The sequence below is a fragment of the Pleurodeles waltl genome, chromosome 1_1 (genome assembly GCF_031143425.1).
Source record: "Pleurodeles waltl isolate 20211129_DDA chromosome 1_1, aPleWal1.hap1.20221129, whole genome shotgun sequence".
NCBI classification, from domain to species: Eukaryota; Metazoa; Chordata; class Amphibia; order Caudata; family Salamandridae; genus Pleurodeles; species Pleurodeles waltl.
Window position 1 is genome coordinate 363322927 of NC_090436.1, and position 22952 is coordinate 363345878.

Genomic DNA, 22952 nt, shown 5'->3' on the forward strand with positions numbered 1-22952 from the left:
AGGGGTACCATGCTCATGCACTGGTACCCTCACCTATGGTATAGTGCACCCTGCCTTAGGGCTGTAAGGCCTGCTAGAGGGGTGTCTTACCTATACTGCATAGGCAGTGAGAGGCTGGCATGGCACCCTGAGGGGAGTGCCATGTCGAGTTACTCGTTTTGTCCTCACTAGCACACACAAGCTGGCAAGCAGTGTGTCTGTGCTGAGTGAGAGGTCTCCAGGGTGGCATAAGACATGCTGCAGCCCTTAGAGACCTTCCTTGGCATCAGGGCCCTTGGTACTAGAAGTACCAGTTACAAGGGACTTATCTGGATGCCAGGGTCTGCCAATTGTGGATACAAAAGTACAGGTTAGGGAAAGAACACTGGTGCTGGGGCCTGGTTAGCAGGCCTCAGCACACTTTCAATTGTAAACATAGCATCAGCAAAGGCAAAAAGTCAGGGGGCAACCATGCCAAGGAGGCATTTCCTTACAATGCTTTATTACGCATAGTAAATGATCGGTAACTTGCAAGTTACAGATTTAAGATGGAAAAAGCTTAGGCATGTGACCCCACACTGAATTCATGAACCAAACTATTACCCATTCTTCATTATACTTCTGACAATGCTTTATGGAATGGCATTTTTTGGCCTAAGAATGCGTGGGTGTTACATGGTAGATGCCATTTCCTTGGAGTGTGTGCTGTCAGCATTGTGCGCCTGAGGCCCCCATGTGCTCAGAATTTAGTTTCTTCCCTGCATCTATTGTTTAATCGAGAACCTGTGTGCTTTTGGCTAATTCGATTATGAACCTATTATCTAATTAGGCCACAATCTGTTTAAATGCATGGTGTGTGTACTGGCGAACTTGTGTGCTGGTGTTTTAAATGCTTTTGGGTTAGGCATGAGTTGACCTTTTAACTAAAAACTCTTTCAAGTTTACTATTCCCCCACATTCTTAAGTGCACTTTACACCTTGTTCGTGTCAGTTGGGCCTACACCGTTTTTTAACTATGAACAGCTGTGTAGTTTCTGCTTGGAGTTGATGTTTCGCGATATTTCCGTGTTTCATATTTTCTTCATGGTGTTTATTTTTTTTTACTTTTCCTACAACATCCACCCTACCCCCCCCCCCAACACCAGGTTGATATTTTAACTGCTTCATTTAGATCTTGGTCTGTCCTTGGCTCCAGATGATATAGGTAGTCCTGAGAATTTGCTACCTGTGTTGATGTCCTAACTGAAAACATCCCTCCGGTCTTAGTACCTGTTCTTCTAACACATGCTAAAATTACTTTTATCATTCAGTATATCGGTAGCAAGATCAGACGTTGGTAACAAAGCCCCCAACGGTCCCGACATCCAGGATGTTAGCGACGCAAACCAACCCCTGAAGCAACTATCTAGAGCACCTCCTTCATCTATCATTTTAGTGTGTAAAGAATGCAGTGTCTGTATTACTTCTGACAAAATTCCATTTTCTGCATCATTTGCTGGAATAAATGTGCAGCATATATTTCCTATCTTCCTGCACACCCCACCTTACATTGACGTCATAAGGCCCAGTTCATAACGGCATTGCAGCACCATTATACTTGGGTGACTCAGTTCCTCTTTTATAGCATTGAAGCCATTGTTGGTTGTGTTGATGATTGTGAGGAGTTCCCACCTTGTGATTTGGTGCCAACAAGCTGTTGCTTTAGCTTGGACAAATGGCACACTGCGCCCAAAGAAAAGTTCAGCGTTGTTGAACAAGCGATACTCTTGGGGAAGTACATTCCAGGTGCTTGTGCCATAATACTCTGCAGTTTTCTCCCTTCTGCTGTGATGTACCAAAGATTTTGGACATCTCATGGGGTGTTAATGCAAAGCAGATATGTTTATTCCAGGGAATACCAAAACTGGAGCGTACAAAGCCACTATGGAACAGATCCCCTCCCCTGTTGGGTGGTAATTGTGCATACAGCAATATAGTCGTTCTCCACACTGCCAGAAAAAATCCATAAGGCCGGAGGTTCCCCTCTCCGGCATGTCGACGTGGAAGGCTGTGACATTGCAACCAATAGTTTGACCTACGTAAATGGTGCAATTTCCCTGGAAACAGAAGTTAGTTTCATGACAGTCTAGGGAATTACAGTACTATCTACCCAAGTATAGCGCTGAATATTCTTGTCTGAGATGGTTGTACATTCCGTTTTTTGCATCCTGGCTGATATCATTGCCATTCTATAACAACATAGCCCTACAGGAAAATTCAGTGTTGGGATGCCATTGATCATGGGCAAAGACTGACTGTCACTCTAAACTCTGGCCTTCGGACACAATCTAAGGATAAAGGGTTCAAAAATAGTTGTTAGATTTAGTTGGTTGGTGTGTTACTCCTAGAAGACCTAGATCTAGGACCATCTGTGTCCAGTCTACAGTAGTAGGGCTCCTCCTAGTCTTTCTCCTATGTGATATTTCTTCCCTGATGCCCGACTAGATGCCGAACGTGCAGTTTTTCTGGTAAAGCATCATATCTTGTAGCATTAACTAGGAAGCTTACTACTTTGACTAGTGCTAATTGCATTTGGTCCTCAATCCTACACAAGTACAGAGGTAATAAACAGTGAGCAAAGTTTTGGGGGTGGGTGGGTACTTTTGTGGAGTGCAGTCTGTCTGACCCAGTAGCATGAGGAAATAGGAAGCACATGAGGTACAACACATTTGTGGTCCCTGCACCTATTTCTGATATGTGCTGATACAACGTTATCTGACAATTCAGTGTGGGAATTATGGTTCACATTGCTATTAGAGAGCGCTCTTAAGACGTGGATGACATTGGAATTAGGGGGTACCTTGTTAGCAAAGAGTAAAAAAAAGACAGTACTAAGAGACAAAAGAGAAGCATAAAAACAAAAATGCATGTCTTGTATGCTGACTTTAAAAAAAAAAAAAAACACAGTTGGAGGGTGATGCTTTTGAGGTGACACTTTTAGTCTCCCCTCTTGTTTCATTTTCATTGTTCATTACTTTTGGCGAAAAGCTGGGTCAAGACACACATGGCTGTGATAAACCCAGGGTTTCCTGCTGTCCACCTTGAGGGCGGTTGGTGTGACCATGGTGACTGTAGATGGGCCCTTGAAATGTTTCTCCTATTTATGGACCCAATTGCGTATAAACACTTGATCTCCTTTCACAGCTGGGAGGTCGACCTCAGCATTGGTGCGCTTTTCTTTTCACTCTTACATATTTTTAGATTCACTTTGCACATTTCTGCATTCACTGCCTGTGACAGACTTTCTCCCTGAAGTTTGCTTTTAGTGGCAGCGACTTGGACTCTGATAGACCTGCCTGTCACTATTTGATCGGGCATCAAATGATTGTTGCAACTTAGTGTATTCTTCAGGGAAAACAGTGCCATTGGCAAACAGTATAACCGTTTTTGTTTGAAGTAGCTCATAGCTTGCTGATCTTGCTCTTCAAGAGGCCGTTCAGGCCGCTCCACCACACCCTTACTTTGGGGGAGGTACACAGAGGACAATTTATGCTTTACCCCTAACAGTGTTTTGATATGTTAAATTGTTGCATTGGTAAAATGAGTGCCATTGTCACATCTTATCCCTTCTGGGATTCCTCATTGTGCAATCACTTTAAGAAGTAGGAATGTGGCTGGTGACTTGGCATCACAGTAGACGCATAGTCCTGCTTCGACCCATTGGGAGAAGGGGCAGACCACCACGATGAGGTATCTGTAGTTATTGCATCTATTAGTTTTATCCACAAAGTCCAAATGAAGGGCTTTAAAGGGACCTTTTGGTCATGGAATGGTAGAACTTATAATTTTTAAGGTCTGATTAGAGAAGTGCTGCTGGCAGATCATACAGCTGTGCAGATACATGGTAATTATGTTGTGAGCATTGCGGACAAAACAGTCTTGTTGTAATTGTGTTGCCAGTAGTCCCTGAAGGTGTGGGCTGGCAAATAGAACTGATCCAGGACGATTGCAAGCAAAACCTTTGGCATTACTGGTTTGTAAAGCTGTCTATAAACAATCTTGTGGCCATGGGCTTATCTGTGGAGCTAACCACTTGGTCCAGTCTGCTAAATTATCAATAAATGGTACAACAATGTGCCAGCTATTGTGTCGATCCAATGGGTCGATCAGAGTTAGGCAGCATTATGGAAAGAACGTGAATTGGGTTTTGTTTAGGCTGTTTGTGAGCAGCCTTAATTATTGTATGTTACTAAGTGAGTAGAAAGTTAGTGAAAGTTAGTAGGAAGGATTCATGTTAAGTGTTAGCCATTCCTTCTGAGTTTTTAAGAAGTCATTTTCAGGTCTTGGGTTTCTGCCACATAAGAGTCCAGTTCCTTAGGGTCTTCAAAAAAGATGGTTTTGCCATTGTAAGTTGTTTTTATTTGTGCAGGACCAATAAACGAAAATTGTATTTGACAGATCTTTCAGAGTTTCCCTTTGGCAAAGAACTGCCTTTTGTTTCTTGGCAGTGTCTTCGGAGTAATCTTCAGAGAGCACAGTGGAGGAGCTTTGCCCCTTCTGTATTTTCTTCATCTGTGTGAGGATGGCTTCAGTATGCGAGTAGTGGAAGGGTCTGCAAATGAGGACTCTTGGATCTTTCCTGCTTGCTGGCTTATGTGTGGACATTGTGCGCACTTGGTTATTTCAAAGTCCTTGCCTACGTTTGTATTGAGTACGGGGGATCTATTTTTCAATGAAGATTGCACAGGAAGGAGCTTGGTTTTCGCTACCTTCAGGAAGTCTTCTAATGCACAAGTTGCACTTTCTGTTTCTATCTTTGTGGTCTTCCAGGAGGTTTATCCATGATTCTGTTTGAGACTCTGCCACCCAGTTGTATCATTTCTTGTTTCAGAGATGCAAGGTCGCGCTTTACAGTTTCTGTGGTGGATTTTGTTGATTGGGCAAGCACATGTAGCATGTTGAGTTTCTGCATAATTGGCTCTAGAGTTGCAGAGTTTTCAGATTTAGATTTTATGGGGGAGTCCTGGGCTGAGGGGTACTGCTTGTCTCTTTTGCGCTCGTTTGGTGCCCTTCAGACCTCCCCTCGCTTCCTTGGGGTATTGCAGTTTGGTGTCTGCTATTTTGAGAGCAGACCTTACTGTATACTTCATGTTGGATGCACCTAGTGGGATTTTGGTAGTCCTTGAGATGTCTGACTAGAAGCACTGAATGTTGGGAGGTAGGGTGAGGTGCAGTAGTCTGTATCCTTCCTGGGTTAGTAACACTTAAATAATTGTATATGGTGCCGCAATGCAGATTGTTGAATAGCAAGGTACAGCACTTTGGAGTGTAAGGGATTTTTTTCAGACCTTTCCTGTCTGCAGTTTGGGTTGCTGTTGAGGTAGAGAAATTTAGGATCCTAATGTAAGAAGTAAGAAAAGATCTCCAATCTTTTTTTATAGTAAAAACAACTTATATTAATGAAAATCATCCAGAGCTACGAGTATTATTGGAATTTAATAATGGCGACATCAGACATGTTTACATATTTGTTTTAAATATAAACCTTTCAGTTTTGTAGGCTGGGCTTCACACAGGAGAGCTACTTATGATTAGCTCATGAGCTGCTAGTAGCTCGCGAGCTACTCGTTGGAGACCCCGGATCGTGCTATAGATAGAGCTGTATTAAATGGAGGTGGCCTCCTTAGGGTCAGGAATAGGATGGGAGGGCCTGTGCCATATTTGCTTTGGTCGGTAAGTTTGTTTTATATATATTATCGGTTCTGATGGATACGAACTACCTGTGGATTCCTCACCTTATGAATTCATCCTTGTGCCAGCATCCGACGGAAAGTTCTCTTCCTAGCTCTCCACGTCGATGAGGACGTCACAATTGCACGGCTCCACGCGACTCCGCCTGACATCACCGTGCCAATAAGAGGTCCTTGTCGGCGTGCTGACGTCCGTTTCCTTTTTTCCGTGCCTTCGACGCCAACGCTTTTTTCCTTGCTTGTTGGATAGTGTGTATCTTTGGTTGTTATGTCTCCCCCGAGAAAATCGGGTTTCAAGCCTTGTAGTGAATGTGGCCGTAGGATGTCTGTCACGGATCCGCATGAGAGCTGCCTTTGGTGTCTTAGCTCTGAACACAATGTCAGGGTGTGGTTTGTGCCAGAGTATGAATCCTAAGGCACTTAAGGAAAGAGAGGCCAAGATTTTCGTAGCAAAGGCTAAGAAGAATGACCACAAGAGGGCTTCTTCTCACACCTCTTCCAAGAGGCATAAGAAGAGGTGTCTGCATGACTCTCGGCGCCATCATGGTTCACGACGCCGATCAACATGGAGCCGATCAAGGTCTCCATCAACTCAACGTCGAAGTAATTGGGAGGTAAGCCCTACTGTTACTCCAAAGCCCCAGAGCCCAGAAGTATCTCCGACGCAGTCAGTCTATGAGGTGGCTCCTCATAGCTCTGTTTTCTCCGGCGCTGCAAGAGTCTGATGTGCAGCAGCAGGATCAAGAACAGCGTTATCCTGCATTCCCGGCTCCGGGAGCGGATCCGGCGGCATTTTTAAATGCCATGTATGCTGTTTTCCAGGCTATGACCCCTGCTGGTGCACAGGCCGGTCCCAGGGGGCCACTAGCTTTTTCTTTGGGCTCCCCTGCTCCATATCAGACGAAGCTGTTTATGCCGTTCTGCCCGGTTGAGGGTGCCGGGTCGAGGTCGATGATGTCTCCTCGAGGTATGGTGTCCCCATCTACATCCGTGGTGCCGTTGCCATCTCCCCCTCAGCTGACGCCGATGCTCTCCCCTGGCCAGTTGGCTCCATTACCTGCGTGCCAGCCTACTGCGAAGGAGGTGCCGTTGGAGTCCGTGTCGGCGCTGGGTCCGAGTGATGCTCGGATCCATGCATCTTCTTCTGTGCCTGGTCGGGATTCGGCCTCAATGGAGTCGATGTCGACGGCGAGGTTAGAATCCCGCTTGAGATCTCGGAGAAAGGCCTTGCGTCTTCTTGAAGAAGAAGAATACAGACAATTGAAAGAGGGTGAGCTTATGGAGTCTTCAGAGGAATTCCAAGGATTGGGGTCGGCCAGTGGATTGGATACTTCCCTGGAATGGGACATTGTCATTCCACTCGATCATTAGAAAGGCAGTGGACTATTTAGATCAGCCTTTATCTGCAGCAGAGGTAAAGACAAATCTGCTGACTGAGGTGCTGCATCCTTCTACATCCTCAGCTGATCCTTTTCTGCCCTTCAAAGAGGCAATGTTGGAGCCTATTATGGACTTCTGGAGGAAGCCAGTTTTGGTTCCAGCTGTTAATAGAGCGGTGGCAAGGAGACATGGGGGGGCACCCGAGGATCCTGGGTTCCTCTCACATCATCCAACCCGGAGAGTTTAGTGGTTCAAGCGTCTTGCTCCACAAAGTCTGCTCCTGGTTCGTTCCCCGCGGCCCCGTCTGATAGGGAGCCCAAATGAATGGAGCAGTCTTCAAAAAAGATCTTTTCATCTTGCAGCATGGCGCTTAAAGCTGTGAACGCTACCGGTGTGCTGGGCAGGTATGTCCATGCCCTTAAGGATTCAACCAAGACTATGGTCGGGGATCTGCCACAGGAGGCGCAGAAGCCTTTTGGAACACTCTTTTCGGATGTGCAGGCTGCGGTGCAACAGATTATACAGTCTGGCCTTGATACCACTGACTCGGTTGCTAGGGTGATGGCGACATCGGTTGCTACAAGGAGGCATGAGTGGCTGAGGAGAGAAAGCTGACTCTGCCCTTGAACGTTTTAAGGAGAGCCGAGTGACTGCAAAGTCCTAAGGTTTATAAGCTACCCCTGCTACTCCATATAGGTCTTTTTGCAGATTCAGAGGGTTTGGTCATGGGGTGGTTTTACGGAGGCCCCAGTACTCGGCCCAACAGCCTGCCAATCCATCTTATTGACCCTTTAGAGGGTGTGGGGGAGGGCTAGAGCTAGAGGGGCAGTCCAGCAACACCCTTCTTCATCATCCTCTTCCTCTGGTGGACAACAGCAGGGAAGGCAGCCCTAGTTTTCCCCACTTTATCGAACATGCCTCTCTCGTAGGGGGAAGGGTTAATCTTTTTCTCCGCAAGTGGGAGTTGATAACAGCAGACTCCTGGGTGTTTGATATTGTGGAAAAAGGATATGCTCTCCCCTTTCAGGAGTGGCCTCAACCCCCCCCCCCCCACCCCCCCCCCCCCCTTCCCTAGTTTTGTTCGGAGGACCATCTTCTGTTGTTGCAACAGGAGGTTCTGACCATGTTATCAAAGGCTGCGATAGAGTTGGTTCTGGAGCAGGAAAGGGCTCAGGGTTGTTATTCAAGATATTTCCTGATCCCCCAAGAAGGACGGTCGTCTGATGCCGATCCTAGACCTGAGGATTTTGAATTGGTTCCTCAAGCAGGAGAAATTCAAAATGCTGACTCTGGCACAGGTACTTCTGGCATTAAACAAGGAGGATTGGAGGTTGTCTGTCGACTTGCAGGATGCGTACTTTCACATCCCTATACTCAAGTCGCACAGGAAGTATCTCTGGTTTGTGGTGGGGTCGCAACACTACCAGTTTGCAGTCCTTCCGTTTGGGCTTGCTTCAGCACCTCGAGTCTTCACAAAGGTGATGTCAGTGGTTGCAGCACATCTCAGGCGGAAAGGAATAGCGGTATTCCCCTACCTGGACGATTGGTTGATCAAAGCAAAGTCTCCAGAGTTGGTGCTGCATCACCTGTAGGTGACAACCCAGTTGTTGTTCGACCTGGGGTTTTCAGTGAGCGTGCCCAAGTCTCACCTGAAGACCTCCCAACGCCTCCTGTTCATAGGTGCAGTACTGGATACAACATTGTATCGGGCCTACCCTCCGCCTCAGTGGATTCGGGACATTCAGGCACTGATTCCAATGTTTCCAAATGGAGCGGTTGTTCCGGTCCTCAAGGTCTTACTCCTGCTTGGTCTGTTTGCTTCGTGCATTCTGTTGGTCACTCATGCGCTGGCATATGAGGGCTCTTCAGTGGTGCCTCCGCAGGCAGTGGTTTCAGCACAAAGGGGATCTCGAGGATTTGATAAGGATCTCCAGGGACACTGCAGCGGATCTCCAATGGTGGGCAGTGGACAGCAACCTTTCCCAAGGAAGGCCGTTCTCACTACCACCTCCAGTGGCCACAGTTGTTACGGATGCCTCCACTCTAGGGTGGGGTGCTCATCCGGGGGATCTGGAGGTCAAGGGTCATTGGCCATTGTAAAGAAATGGCTCCCTGTTGCAGTTACCCCCCACTTTTTGCCTGATACTGATGCTGACTTGACTGAGAAGTGTGCTGGGACCCTGCTAACCAGGCCCCAGCACCAGTGTTCTTTCACCTAAAATGTACCGTTGTCTCCACAATTAGCACAACCCTGGCACCCAGGTAAGTCCCTTGTAACTGGTACCCCTGGTACCAAGGGCCCTGATGCCAGGGAAGGTCTCTAAGGGCTGCAGCATGCCTTATGCCACCCTAGGGACCCCTCACTCAGCACAGACACACTGCTTGCCAGCTTGTGTGTGCTGGTGGGGAGAAAATGACTAAGTCGACATGGCACTCCCCTCAGGGTGCCATGCCAACCTCACTGCCAGTGGCATAGGTAAGTCACCCCTCTAGCAGGCCTTACAGCCCTAAGGCAGGGTGCACTATACCATAGGTGAGGGCATAGGTGCATGAGCACTATGCCCCTACAGTGTCTAAGCAAAACCTTAGACATTGTAAGTGCAGGGTAGCCATAAGAGTATATGGCCTGGGAGTCTGTCAAAAACGAACTCCACGGCTCCATAATGGCTACACTGAATACTGGGAAGTTTGGTATCAAACTTCTCAGAATAATAAACCCACACTGATGCCAGTGTTGGATTTATTAAATAATGCACACAGAGGGCATCTTAGAGATGCCCCCTGTATTTTACCCAATTGTTCAGTGCAGGACTGACTGGTCTGTGCCAGCCTGCTGCTGAGAGACGAGTTTCTGACCCCATGTGGTGAGGGCCTTTGTGCTCTCTGAGGACAGAAACAAAAGCCTGCTCTGGGTGGAGATGCTTCACACCTCCCCCCTGCAGGAACTGTAACACCTAGCAGTGAGCTTCAAAGGCTCAGGTGTGTGTTACAATGCCCCAGGGCACTCCAGCTAGTGGAGATGCCCGCCCCCTGGACACAGCCCCCACTTTTGGCGGCAAGTCCCGGAGAGATAATGAGAAAAACAAGGAGGAGTCACTGCCTAGTCAGGACAGCCCCTAAGGTGTCCTGAGCTGAGGTGACTCTGACTTTTAGAAATCCTCCATCTTGCAGATGGAGGATTCCCCCAATAGGATTAGGGATGTGCCCCCCTCCCCTCAGGGAGGAGGCACAAAGAGGGTGTAGCCACCCTCAAGGACAGTAGCAATTGGCTACTGCCCTCCCAGACCTAAACACACCCCTAAATTCAGTATTTAGGGGCTCCCCAGAACCTAGGAAACCAGATTCCTGCAACCTAAGAAGAAGAGGACTGCTAAGCTGAAAAACCCTGCAGAGAAGACGGAGACACCAACTGCTTTGGCCCCAGCTCTACCGGCCTGTCTCCCCACTTCTAAAAGACACTGCTCCAGCGACGCTTTCCCCAGGACCAGCGACCTCTGAATCCTCAGAGGACTGCCCTGCTCTAGAAGGACCAAGAAACTCCCGAGGACAGCGGCTCTGTTCACCCAAGACTGCAACTTTGTTTCCAAAGAAGCAACTTCAAGACAACTGCGTTTCCCGCCGGAAGCGTGAGTCTTGCTACTCTGCACCCGACGCCCCCGGCTCGACTTGTGGAGAAACAACACTTCAGGGAGGACTCCCCGGCGACTACGAGACTGTGAGTAGCCAGAGTTGCCCCCCATCCCCCGAGCCCTCACAGCGACACCTGCAGAGGGAATCCCGAGGCTCCCCCTGACCGCGACTGCCTGCTTCCCAGATCCCGACGCCTGGAAAAGACTCTGCACCCGCAGCCCCCAGGACCTGAAAGATCGGAACTCCAGTGCAGGAGTGACCCCCAGGAGGCCCTCTCCCTTGCCCAGGTGGCGGCTGCCCCGAGGAGCCCCCGCCCCCCCACCCCCTTGCCTGCCTGCATCGCTAAAGAGACCCCTTGGTCTCCCATTGATTTACATTGGAAACCCGACATGTGTTTGCACACTGCACCCGGCCGCCCCCGTGCTGCTGAGGGTGTACTTCCTGTGCTAACTTGTGTCCCCACCCCCCTCCCCCCGGTACCCTACAAAACCCCCCTGGTCTGCCCTCCGAAGACGCGGGTACTTACCTGCTGGCAGACTGGAACCGGGGCACCCCCTTCTCCATTGAAGCCTGAGCGTTTTGGGCACCACTTTGAACTCTGCATCTGACCGGCCCTGAGCTGTGGGCTACCTGGGACCCAAACTTGAACCCCGTAGGTGGTTTACTTACCTACAAAAACTAACAAATTCTTACCTCCCCCAGGAACTGTTGAAAATTGCAGTGTCTAGTTTTAAAATAGCTATATGTGATTTATTTGAAAAGTATATATGCTATTGTGATTATTCAAAGTTCCTAAAGTACTTACCTGCAATACCTTTCATTTGAAGTATTACATGTAAAATTTGAACCTATGGTTCTTAAACTAAGAAAATATATTTTTCTATACAAAAACCTATTGGCCTGGAATTGTCTTTGAGTGTGTGTTCCTCATTTATTGCTTGTGTATGTACAACAAATGCTTAACACTACTCCTTTGATAAGCCTACTGCACGACCACACTACCACAAAATAGAGCATTAGAATTATCTCTTTTTGCCAATATCTTACCCCTAAGGGGAACCCTTGGACTCTGTGCATACTATTCCTTACTTTGAAATAGTGCATACAGAGCCAACTTCCTACAGTCATGTTTCATATCAATCTGTTGGAACTGCGGGCGATACGTCTGGCTCTCAAGGCCTTCCTCCCTTCCCTTCGCGTTCGGTCGGGTCAAGTCCTCCCGGACAACACTACCGCAATGTGGTACGTAAACAAGCAGGGAGGAGTAGGGTTGTACCTTCTCTGCAGAGAGGCTCTGCGGCTCTGGTCCTAGGTTCAGGACCATCAGATTTGCTTGATAGCAAATCATTTGGCTGGGGTTCTGAACGTACATGCGGACAGTCTTACTGCCAAAGAAAGTTCCTCCTGAGGGAATTAGGGCTCACACCACCAGGGCCAAGTCTCCATCCAGATCTAGTCCGGTACATCTTCGAGATGTGGGGGTCCGCAGGTAGATCTATTCGCCACTCGGGAAAATGCACACTGCCCGTCATTCTGCAGTCTCCAGTATCCGTTGCAAGGATCGTTGGGGGACACGTTTCAAATACCCTGGGGCGGCCAGTTGCTTTATGCGTTTCCCCCCCATACCTTTGATTTCTCGGGTCCTGAGGAAGATTCGCCAAGACAGGGCTCAAGTCACCTTGGTGGCACCAGATTGGCCGAGAAGGGTGTGGTGCACAGACCTTCTACAACTCTCAAAGTGCCCTCCGCTCCGGCTCAGGGCAGACCTCCTCTCGCAGTCGCAGGGGCAGGTTCTACACCCCCACCTCCATAGCTTACACCTACATGCCTGGAGATTGAACGGGGCAACCTGAGTTCTTTTTCTCTCCCACCGGATATAGTGGATGTTATTCTATCGTCCAGGCGACACTCCACTAAATCCATTTATGCTAATAAGTGGGCTAAATTTGTTAGTTGGTGTGGAGAGAAGCAGAAAGATCCATTGAAGGCCCACCTTTCCGATGTTTTGTCATTTGCCCCTTGATTTAGCAAAGAAAGGCTGTTCAGTAGCTACAGTGACAGGTTATTTGGCTGATTTATCGGCTTTTCTTTGTCTCCCGGACCAGCCCTCTTTATTCAAATCTGATTGTAAATAGGTTTATTAAGGGCTTACTTAATACGTTTCCCCCCACACCTTTTCACATGCCTCAGTGGGTTTTAAATCTTGTGTTAACATTTCTGATGGTTCACCGTTCAAGCCCATGCATTCATGTCCTTTAAGGTATTTGTTTCTTAAGACTGTATTCCTTATTGCTATAACCTCTGCTAGGAGGGTTAGGGAGCTTGAAGTCCTTTCCGTAAAACCCCCCTTTACCTTGTTTTTCCCTTATAAAGTGGTACTGAAAACCAGGGCAGCTTTCCTGCCAAAAGTTGCCATATGGGGCAAACTATTGCCCTTCCTTCTTTCTAACCTCCTCCCCACCCCTCTAAAGAGGAAGAGAGACTCCATCGATTGGACCCTAGAAGGGCTCTCAGTTTTTATATTGAGAGGACAAAAGACTTTCGCCTAGAGGATCAGATGTTCGTGGGGTATGTTGGTCAGCGGAAGGGCAGAGCAGTCCATAAAAGAACGATCTCCAGGTGGGTCATTCTTTGTATAAAAGTTTGCTACTCACTGGCAAAGAAAGTTCCTCCTGAGGGAATCAGGGCTCACTCCACCAGGGCTAAGTCGGCCACTTCGGCCCTGGCAAGGGGTGTCCCGGTGGTGGATATTTGTAAGGCGGCAACTTTGGCGTCCCTCTACACTTTCGCTAAGCATTACTCCTTAGATTGTGAGGTTCGGAGGGACAGCCATTTTGTGTGAACTGTTTTACAGGATTTCTTGGTGTAATCAGACGGGCACCCACCTCCGAGTGCGATACTGCTTTGGGACTCTATTCACAAGGTGAGGAATCCACAGGTAGTTTGTATCCATCAGAAGAACAAGTTACTTACCTTCGGTAATGCTTTTTCTGGTGGATACAATAGCTATCTGTGGATTCCTCACAGTCCCGCCCACCTCCCAGTTGCCTGTCTGATTGCACTAGCATATGTGGTTGTATAGCTATGTTTATATAGATATTTTTTCCTGTTTATATATAAATGATGGTTTTTCATTATGTTGCATCATGAGGGTTTTAGGTGTATATATATTTATTGGATTTATTGTGGAAGTTGGTTCGCACCTGTTCGCCTCAAAGGCATGTAAAAAAAATGGGTGAAACTGACATCAGCACGCCGACGAGGACCTCTTATTGGCACGGTGACGTCAGACGGAGTCGCGTGGAGCAATTGTGACGTCCTCGTTGACTTGGAGAGCTAGGAAGAGAACTTTCCGTAGGATGCTGGCGCAAGGATGAATTCATAAGGTGAGGAATCCACATGTAGCTATTGTATCCACCAGAAAAAGTGTTACAGAAGGTAAGTAACTTGTTCTTCCTACCCTTATAGAGCGTTGTAAAGTAGTGCTACTAAGTGTTCTCTAGTGGTAGGATGTTTGTAGTGATGCTGGGTTAGCCGAGTAGAGATTCATCAACATTATGGTCAGACGTTGTGAGGCATCTTCTGGAGCACTTGGTTATAAGAGGTGTTCCCCCCCCCCCCCCCCCCCCCCCCCCCACCACACACACAAAAAAAAGAAAGTGGGTGCAGTATATTTTTTGATACATAAAGCATTGGACTGGAGTTAGTCATTGAGTGTGTGCCTTATTTCCTGACTGTGTATGAACAACAAATCCTTTAGCAATATCCTCTGGTAAGCCTAACTGCTCGACCACACTACCACAAAAGAGAGCATTAGTATTATCTACTTTAGCCTCTGTAAAGTCTTTGGGTATCCCCTGGACTCTGTGCACACTATATCTTACTTTGGTATAGTATGTACAGAGCCAGCTTCCTACTCTGTCTTGCTACAACTACCATGTCTCATGAGGCTATCCAGTTTTGTCAAATAGCACCTCTAATGAAGAGTCTAATGTCTGTCCATGAGGGACAAATTATTACATTTTCAGAAGAGACACTGGCAATGTAAATGGTTCCTATTTAGTTTCAATTTTTGATATTTTGAAAATATGGCATGGAACCAGATTTTTAAGCCAACAGCAGCTGTATCTGGTTTTATGTCTGCTGCAAGATTTCTTGCAGGGACATGCATTCTCATTATGTGATAGGCAACGTTAACCTGGTCCACTCCATATCGACATTTACCATTCTGATGGAATTGGTTGAGGCCAATGCAATGTTATGGCACCATAGAGCATGTATTCCCCCATTTAAAAATATTCACTTGAGCCTCTGGCCTAGTTAAAGCACAAAGTAACCATCTTTTGTGTCTCTCACTGTTGTCGATTCATGTTTTAGAAGGGACTAGTAGTGCCAAAATAAAATATACAAATAGTATTGGCAAAGCCAGTAGGGATGCGTGGGACAGTTGTTGTTGGAGATGCTGTACAGTCTTTGGACTCTTTGAAGAGTTGTCAAAACAAAAAGGTCTGATGGCAATGATGTCATTCCAGTGACAGACATGTCAGAAAGTCAGTTTGTGGCGGCAAAATGATGCAGGCACCATTTGCTTTAATTTATCATTTATCCATCCAAGGTAGTGCACGCCACTTGGTTCGGTAAATACAAAAAAAGGGCAATTAAAAAAAAAACTGCTGATGATTGAACAGATGTTGACGGGGGTTTTGGAGGTCTAATGGGGGTGCGGGTTTGGCGAAGGAAAAGAGCAGCACATGGAGTGTGGGGCCACAGAAGAACACTGGTGAGAGCAACGTGGAGCGCAGTTTTGGGTGAGAGAAGCACGCAGACGAGAGTAACATGGAGTGGGAAAGTAGCACACAAGGAAAACAGATGAAAAACACATGCACTCTCATGAAGTGTTCAGGCAAAAAGAAAAAAAATAGACTCCTAAAAGTGAGCAGTGGTAGAACACGAGGGGACAAACAAACAAAAGATGGACGAGGCAAGCCGTCAAATAAAAAGTAAACAAATGAGTGACAATAAAGCCAACAAATGATGAGCAATGGATGGGCCGTAAGCCCAATCTATTATCTTGGTAACGTAACAATAGGTCTTTGCAACTGGGCTGGTAGGCTCGACCTAAAAATGACTTCTGCTGGTTTAGCCATATCCTGCACTTGAAAAAGACAATGATGTGACATATTAAAGAAGTGAGTATTTCACAATATGCTGACCTTCATGGATCATTATATTCCTATTACTGCTTGCTTTTTCAGTATTGACATTGATTTCAAAATCGAAACCAACAGTTCATTGTTTTCATTTGCTGGTGTTCTAATTTGTTCTTGGTCATAGGATCTTTGCTAATATTCGTGAAAGCTTGAATATCAATGCCAGCCTGCAGACGTAAACACTTTTTTTCAAGAGACACACCCTCTTCTAGAAAAAAAAAGTAAACTACCTAATTTGGTGCTGTGACACGACCAAGGCATTTTCGTTAATGTTGGCTAATATTTTCAGATTTCTTTGAAAGATGTCATACCTCTGGTGGGCTTCCATCCTCTGTTAGTGGTGAACCGAACCCCATCTGACCCTATAGTTTGTCTAGTGTAAAACTAACCATCTCCAGTACCAGCAATGAAAAGCAGTATGAGGCATAACACAACTATTCCCGTCTTTGATATAAATTGTATTTGTATAGCACTTACTACCCCTGACGAAGTGTCAAAGTGCTTTCCGTAAGCTACTTATGAGTCAGTCAGCTCTTTATTGTGATTAGGTGTGCATGCTCAATCCATGCATTTGTGATAATGGTCGACATGGATGTGATCATGGGTGGAGGCAGGTGAGACACAATTCTTGGCTGTAATTAATATTAATAGATATTTTTATGGCTTCCAAAGAGCTACAAGGCAATTAGGCATGAGACTTTTAGAGTGAGACAGAAGGTAGAATGAAGTAGAGGTCGATTTTGGAAAACATAAGTAAAAAAAGGCTTTATTTCATGCATGAATTTAAGGGTTATAACAGCTTGAGACTTTTTGCATGCAATTTGTGGGTGTAAACCTTATGAAAGAAACAGCTTCAAAGATACTTATCACAGGGGAAAAAAAGAAAACCCAAGACGCCACCATATTTAATACTATGCTATAAAGGTATTGTTTATACAAATTATATAATTATATACACCCTAAACAATATATAACCAACTTAAAATAACAAGGCAATTAATATTGACACATTGCAGTAACCATTAGCATATTCAGTGCCATGTTTGTCACCCATTCAATGTCTGGTTTGGAAGGTGCTGTCCCCCTTTATCCGCCCCATGAGCACCCCCCACAGAACAGACACCATTTCCAGCAGAATGAATGTGTCTGGGACCACCTTCTGCTTCCAGCATCCACATTGCCTCGTTGATTTAAAGTAAACAAAGTAAATTGTAAGTACACTTTAATTTTCATGAGGCATATGTTGTAGCTCACTTGGGTAAGTCGTGTTACATGTGCTTTTAGGAGTCTTCTAATGGTGACTTTTTCTCTGTAGATGTTCACTGAACTGCAGCAGATGAGGCAACAGCTTCCAGATATGGAGTTTGGCCGACGTATGGCTGTGGAGCGTGAACTGGAGAAAGTGGATGCGATTAGATTAATTAACATCATTTTCGATGAGACTGGACATTTTGTGCTGTATGGAACAATGCTCGGCATTAAAGTCATAAATGTAGAAACAAACCGGTAAGATCTCACTTCTTTAAGTAGTGTTCTTAATTAGTAAGCTGACTTGTGCTAATACTGCAAGTGTTTTATTTCAAGTCAGTCTTGCTATGTCAAGCTTTCTGAACTTGTTAAAGGCTGAAGATGAGTCATAGATAATATACATGGTCTTAAGTTTATGAACACTTGTTTTCATAAAGGTTACAGTCACCCACTACATAAAAATTGAAGCTAGAACGCCATATTTTCCTGGTCAGACTAGAGAGGGGTGCAGTAAATGTTTAACATTGCAACACTTAGACTAGACTTCTCTCTTTTTTTATGTGTACTTCACATTCCCAGCTTTTGGCAGTCTAAATCCATTGCACACTGCCCATGGCTTTGAACATTTTATCCAGATTCTTGTATAAACAATGCTTACTGCACAAGTCCTGACAAGTGTTCCCTGACAGCAGCAACTGATCCAGATCTATAGGAAACCCACCAAGTGATGCCTCAAATAATTTTGCTGCACTTGTTACTCTTGGTTTCCGCAAACAATCGTTGCTATTTCCAATTACATTGAAGGCATTTTCTGAAAGCTACCTTCAGCTTGTGTGGGATGTTTTTTGGTATGTAAGCAATTAATATACCTATGTGGCGACCCAGCCTATGCTTCATTTTCCTATTTTCAAGGAATAATTGGCGTTCACCACTCTAGCCAAGCCTAGATAGGGGAGAGGTGTCCACAGGCATATATTTAGTTGCTTGATCTTGCAGCAGCTAATAGCAAGGTTGATCATTCCATTCTCATTGGTAGTCTCTCTGACACTAGAATCGTAGCCGTGTCTTTCCATGGTTTCAACCTTTTTTGTGGTCCTAAATCACAGCTCAACCTCTTTCTAATACTACTCAGAGCAGAATGTTATCTGTGGGTTACAGTCACACACTACAAAAAAATGTGGCTCTCCAGGACTGTGCACTGTTGCCGATTCTGCCTAGTCTGTATGTACTGCTTCTTGGGAATTTCCAGGATTTTCAGCTTTCAGGTATTCTCTTATGTTGATGATGGTTGTTGCTGCAGAGGTTTCATCACCGTACAAATAAGTCCATCAACAGAGTGCCTCTCTGTCCTGTATAGCTTGATAGTTTTCAAAAGGTGAAAAGACCTACGACTGGTCTTTGGATGTTACTTATTTTGCCAGTTTTACAACTTCTGCCCAGGCTGTGTGTGTGCTCCTGCTTCCAAGGTCCAGAGCCTGAGAGTAGCATAGGATGTCAACCTCAAATTTGAGGTTCAGGTCTCAAAGGTACGGGACACGAGCTGCCTACAGATGTTCTTGTTGAAGCTGATTTTTCCATTCATTCATTCTGCTGTTTTATTTCTTGGCACGTGGAGCCTTGATTGGCACATTTCAAAATCTAGGGATGTGGTTAGTTTGAGACCTGATGAATTTTTAATTTGTCTCTGACGCATGAGGACCACCATAAAACTGGAAGATAATAGCCCTGTTTGGGTTCTGTGTTTGTTTATTTTTTTAAGCCCCCCAAATGTGCTTGCCTTGATCCTGAACGTAAGTAAGGCTTGCTGCCTTTACTTTAGATTCCTTGTTTTAAACATACCTGCAGTGGGGGAGAAGCCCTTTTGAGTTTGTGACCCAAACCATCCATTATGGAAAACTATAAAAATTTCCATAAAACGTCTTTTTTCTTGTGTAGAAGTGTGCCCTTTCCTCTGCAGATAGATTTGTAGCTTGTTGGATGAGTAAGCTAAGGCCAAAAGGAGGACAGATGTGATGAATCAGCACCCATTGTATAGTCCTTTGGAATGCCACTCTTTTGAAGCAACAGAACGTACAAGTCACTGTCTTATCCTTTAGAGACTGGCACCCATGACCTACTCAATCCTTACTGTGTGCTCCAATTAGGAAACACAGCAACCAATATTACCTCCATCACCCAAAGGTCAAGAGAAGTCTTTTGGTCCTTTTGAAACCTGAAGAAGGGGCAGTTTGAGGTGCCCTTAGAGTGCAAGTGGGCCGGGGACAGTGCAGTCTCACTGTTTCCCTCGAAGAAAAGGCTGGAGTTTAGTACTACTTGACAGATGGGTTGCCTAATGACTCTTTGACAGTCTTGGCTCCTTAAAGTATCTTCAGTGCACATTGTTCAGTCAGCCGAGCATTGCACAGGTCCTCCTTGTATAAGGAGAGCTGTCTGAATGGGTAATAAAGCGACTCCCTTTGAAGTGCAAGTAAGCCCTCTTTTTCTCAACAAGTCACACTAGTAGGATTTCCTACCGAAATTCCAGACTTGTTTCCTGTGGATTAGGAGATTTGCAAACCAGCAGAAGATAAAGTTCTTGACATTAAATTTGCTCTGTGGTTGATCAGACTCCCCAGATGTCCAAATCATTTACTACTTAGTAGACACAACAGTTCAGTAAATAAGCAGTTTTGGGGGCACAAACAGGAAGAGTGATCCAACCAAAATGCAACCTTTTTCAAAATACACTAGAGCCAATACTGTAGAAATTCTGCTTGCTCTTTGAGCTTCAAGAGCTACGTGTCCTTGGCTTCATCAGTTTAGACGTGTTATGGTGTAATGTGGACTGGGTATCAGAGGCCAGCAACAACACTAGATTTATAGGGATTGTAAAGAAATGGCTCCCTGTTGCAGTTACCCCCCACTTTTTGCCTGATACTGATGCTGACTTGACTGAGAAGTGTGCTGGGACCCTGCTAACCAGGCCCCAGCACCAGTGTTCTTTCACCTAAAATGTACCATTGTTTCCACAATTGGCACACCCTGGCATCCAGATAAGTCCCTTGTAACTGGTACCTCTGGTACCAAGGGCCCTGATGCCAGGGAAGGTCTCTAAGGGCTGTAGCATGTATTATGCCACCCTAGAGACCCCTCACTCAGCACAGGCACACTGCTTACAAGCCTGTGTGTGCTGGTGAGAACAAAATGAGTAAGTCGACATGGCACTCCCCTCAGGGTGCCATGCCAGCCTCTCACTGCCTATGCAGTATAGGTAAGACACCCCTCTAGCAGGCCTTACAGCCCTAAGGCAGGGTGCACTATACCATAGGTGAGGGTACCAGTGCATGAGCACTGTGCCCCTACAGTGTCTAAGCAAAACCTTAGACATTGTAAGTGCAGGGTAGCCATAAGAGTATATGGTCTGGGAGTCTGTTTTACACGAACTCCACAGCACCATAATGGCTACACTGAAAACTGGGAAGTTTGGTATCAAACTTCTCAGCACAATAAATGCACACTGATGCCAGTGTACATTTTATTGTAAAATACACCACAGAGGGCACCTTAGAGGTGCCCCCTGAAACTTAACCGACTATCTGTGTAGGCTGACTAGTTCCAGCAGCCTGCCACACCAGAGACATGTTGCTGGCCCCATGGGGAGAGTGCCTTTGTCACTCTGAGGCCAGTAACAAAGCCTGCACTGGGTGGAGATGCTAACACCTCCCCCAGGCAGGAGCTGTGACACCTGGCGGTGAGCCTCAAAGGCTCACCCCTTTGTCACAGCCCAGCAGGGCACTCCAGCTTAGTGGAGTTGCCCGCCCCCTCCGGCCACGGCCCCCACTTTTGGCGGCAAGGCTGGAGGGAACAAAGAAAGCAACAAGGAGGAGTCACTGGCCAGTCAGGACAGCCCCTAAGGTGTCCTGAGCTGAAGTGACTCTAACTTTTAGAAATCCTCCATCTTGCAGATGGAGGATTCCCCCAATAGGGTTAGGATTGTGACCCCCTCCCCTTGGGAGGAGGCACAAAGAGGGTGTACCCACCCTCAGGGCTAGTAGCCATTGGCTACTAACCCCCCAGACCTAAACACGACCTTAAATTTAGTATTTAAGGGCTACCCTGAACCCTAGAAAAGGAGATTCCTGCAACTACAAGAAGAAGGACTGCCCAGCTGAAAACCCCTGCAGCGGAAGACCAGAAGACGACAACTGCCTTGGCTCCAGAAACTCACCGGCCTGTCTCCTGCCTTCCAAAGATCCTGCTCCAGCGACGCCTTCCAAAGGGACCAGCGACCTCGACATCCTCTGAGGACTGCCCCTGCTTCGAAAAGACAAGAAACTCCCGAGGACAGCGGACCTGCTCCAAGAAAAGCTGCAACTTTGTTTCCAGCAGCTTTAAAGAACCCTGCAAGCTCCCCGCAAGAAGCGTGAGACTTGCCACACTGCACCCGGCGACCCCGACTCGGCTGGTGGCGATCCAACACCTCAGGAGGGACCACAGGACTACTCTGATACTGTGAGTACCAAAACCTGTTCCCCCTGAGCCCCCACAGCGCCGCCTGCAGAGGGAATCCCGAGGCTTCCCCTGACCGCGACTCTTTGAACCTAAAGTCCCGACGCCTGGGAGAGACCCTGCACCCGCAGCCCCCAGGACCTGAAGGACCGGACTTTCACTGGAGAAGTGACCCCCAGGAGTCCCTCTCCCTTGCCCAAGTGGAGGTTTCCCGAGGAATCCCCCCCTTGCCTGCCTGCAGCGCTGAAGAGATCCCGAGATCTCTCATAGACTAACATTGAAAACCCGACGCTTGCTTCTACACTGCACCCGGCCGCCCCCGCGCCGCTGAGGGTGAAATTTCTGTGTGGGCTTGTGTCCCCCCCGGTGCCCTACAAAACCCCCCTGGTCTGCCCTCCGAAGACGCGGGTACTTACCTGCAAGCAGACCGGAACCGGGGCACCCCCTTCTCTCCATTCTAGCCTATGTGTTTTGGGCACCACTTTGAACTCTGCACCTGACCGGCCCTGAGCTGCTGGTGTGGTGACTTTGGGGTTGCTCTGAACCCCCAACGGTGGGATACCTTGGACCAAGAACTGAACCCTGTAAGTGTCCTACTTACCTGGTAAAACTAACAAAAACTTACCTCCCCCAGGAACTGTGAAAATTGCACTAAGTGTCCACTTTTAAAACAGCTATTTGTCAATAACTTGAAAAGTATACATGCAATTTTGATGATTTGAAGTTCCTAAAGTACTTACCTGCAATACCTTTCGAATGAGATATTACATGTAGAATTTGAACCTGTGGTTCTTAAAATAAACTAAGAAAAGATATTTTTCTATATAAAAACCTATTGGCTGGATTTGTCTCTGAGTGTGTGTACCTCATTTATTGCCTTGTGTATGTACAACAAATGCTTAACACTACTCCTTGGATAAGCCTACTGCTCGACCACACTACCACAAAATAGAGCATTAGTATTATCTATTTTTACCACTATTTTACCTCTAAGGGGAACCCTTGGACTCTGTGCATGCTATTCCTTACTTTGAAATAGCACATACAGAGCCAACTTCCTACATTGGTGGATCAGCGGTGGGGTACAAGACTTTGCATTTGCTGGACTACTCAGCCAATACCTGATCACACGACAAATTCCAAAATTGTCATTAGAAATTGATTTTTGCAATTTGAAAAGTTTTCTAAATTCTTAAAAGACCTGCTAGGGCCTTGTGTTAGATCCTGTTTAGCATTTCTTTTAGAGTTTAAAAGTTTGTAAAAGTTTGAATTAGATTCTAGAACCAGT

General features: G+C 46.4%; 1 protein-coding gene across 1 annotated transcript in view; it reads left to right on the forward strand.

Moving 5' to 3' along the window:
- Window positions 1-22952, forward strand: part of PPWD1 (peptidylprolyl isomerase domain and WD repeat containing 1) — a 299399-nt gene that overhangs the window by 130832 nt on the left and 145615 nt on the right. The window contains exon 6 of the mRNA XM_069222759.1: window positions 17244-17434. Coding sequence (XP_069078860.1) covers window positions 17244-17434 — 191 coding nt within the window. The remainder of the gene's footprint in view (window positions 1-17243; window positions 17435-22952) is intronic.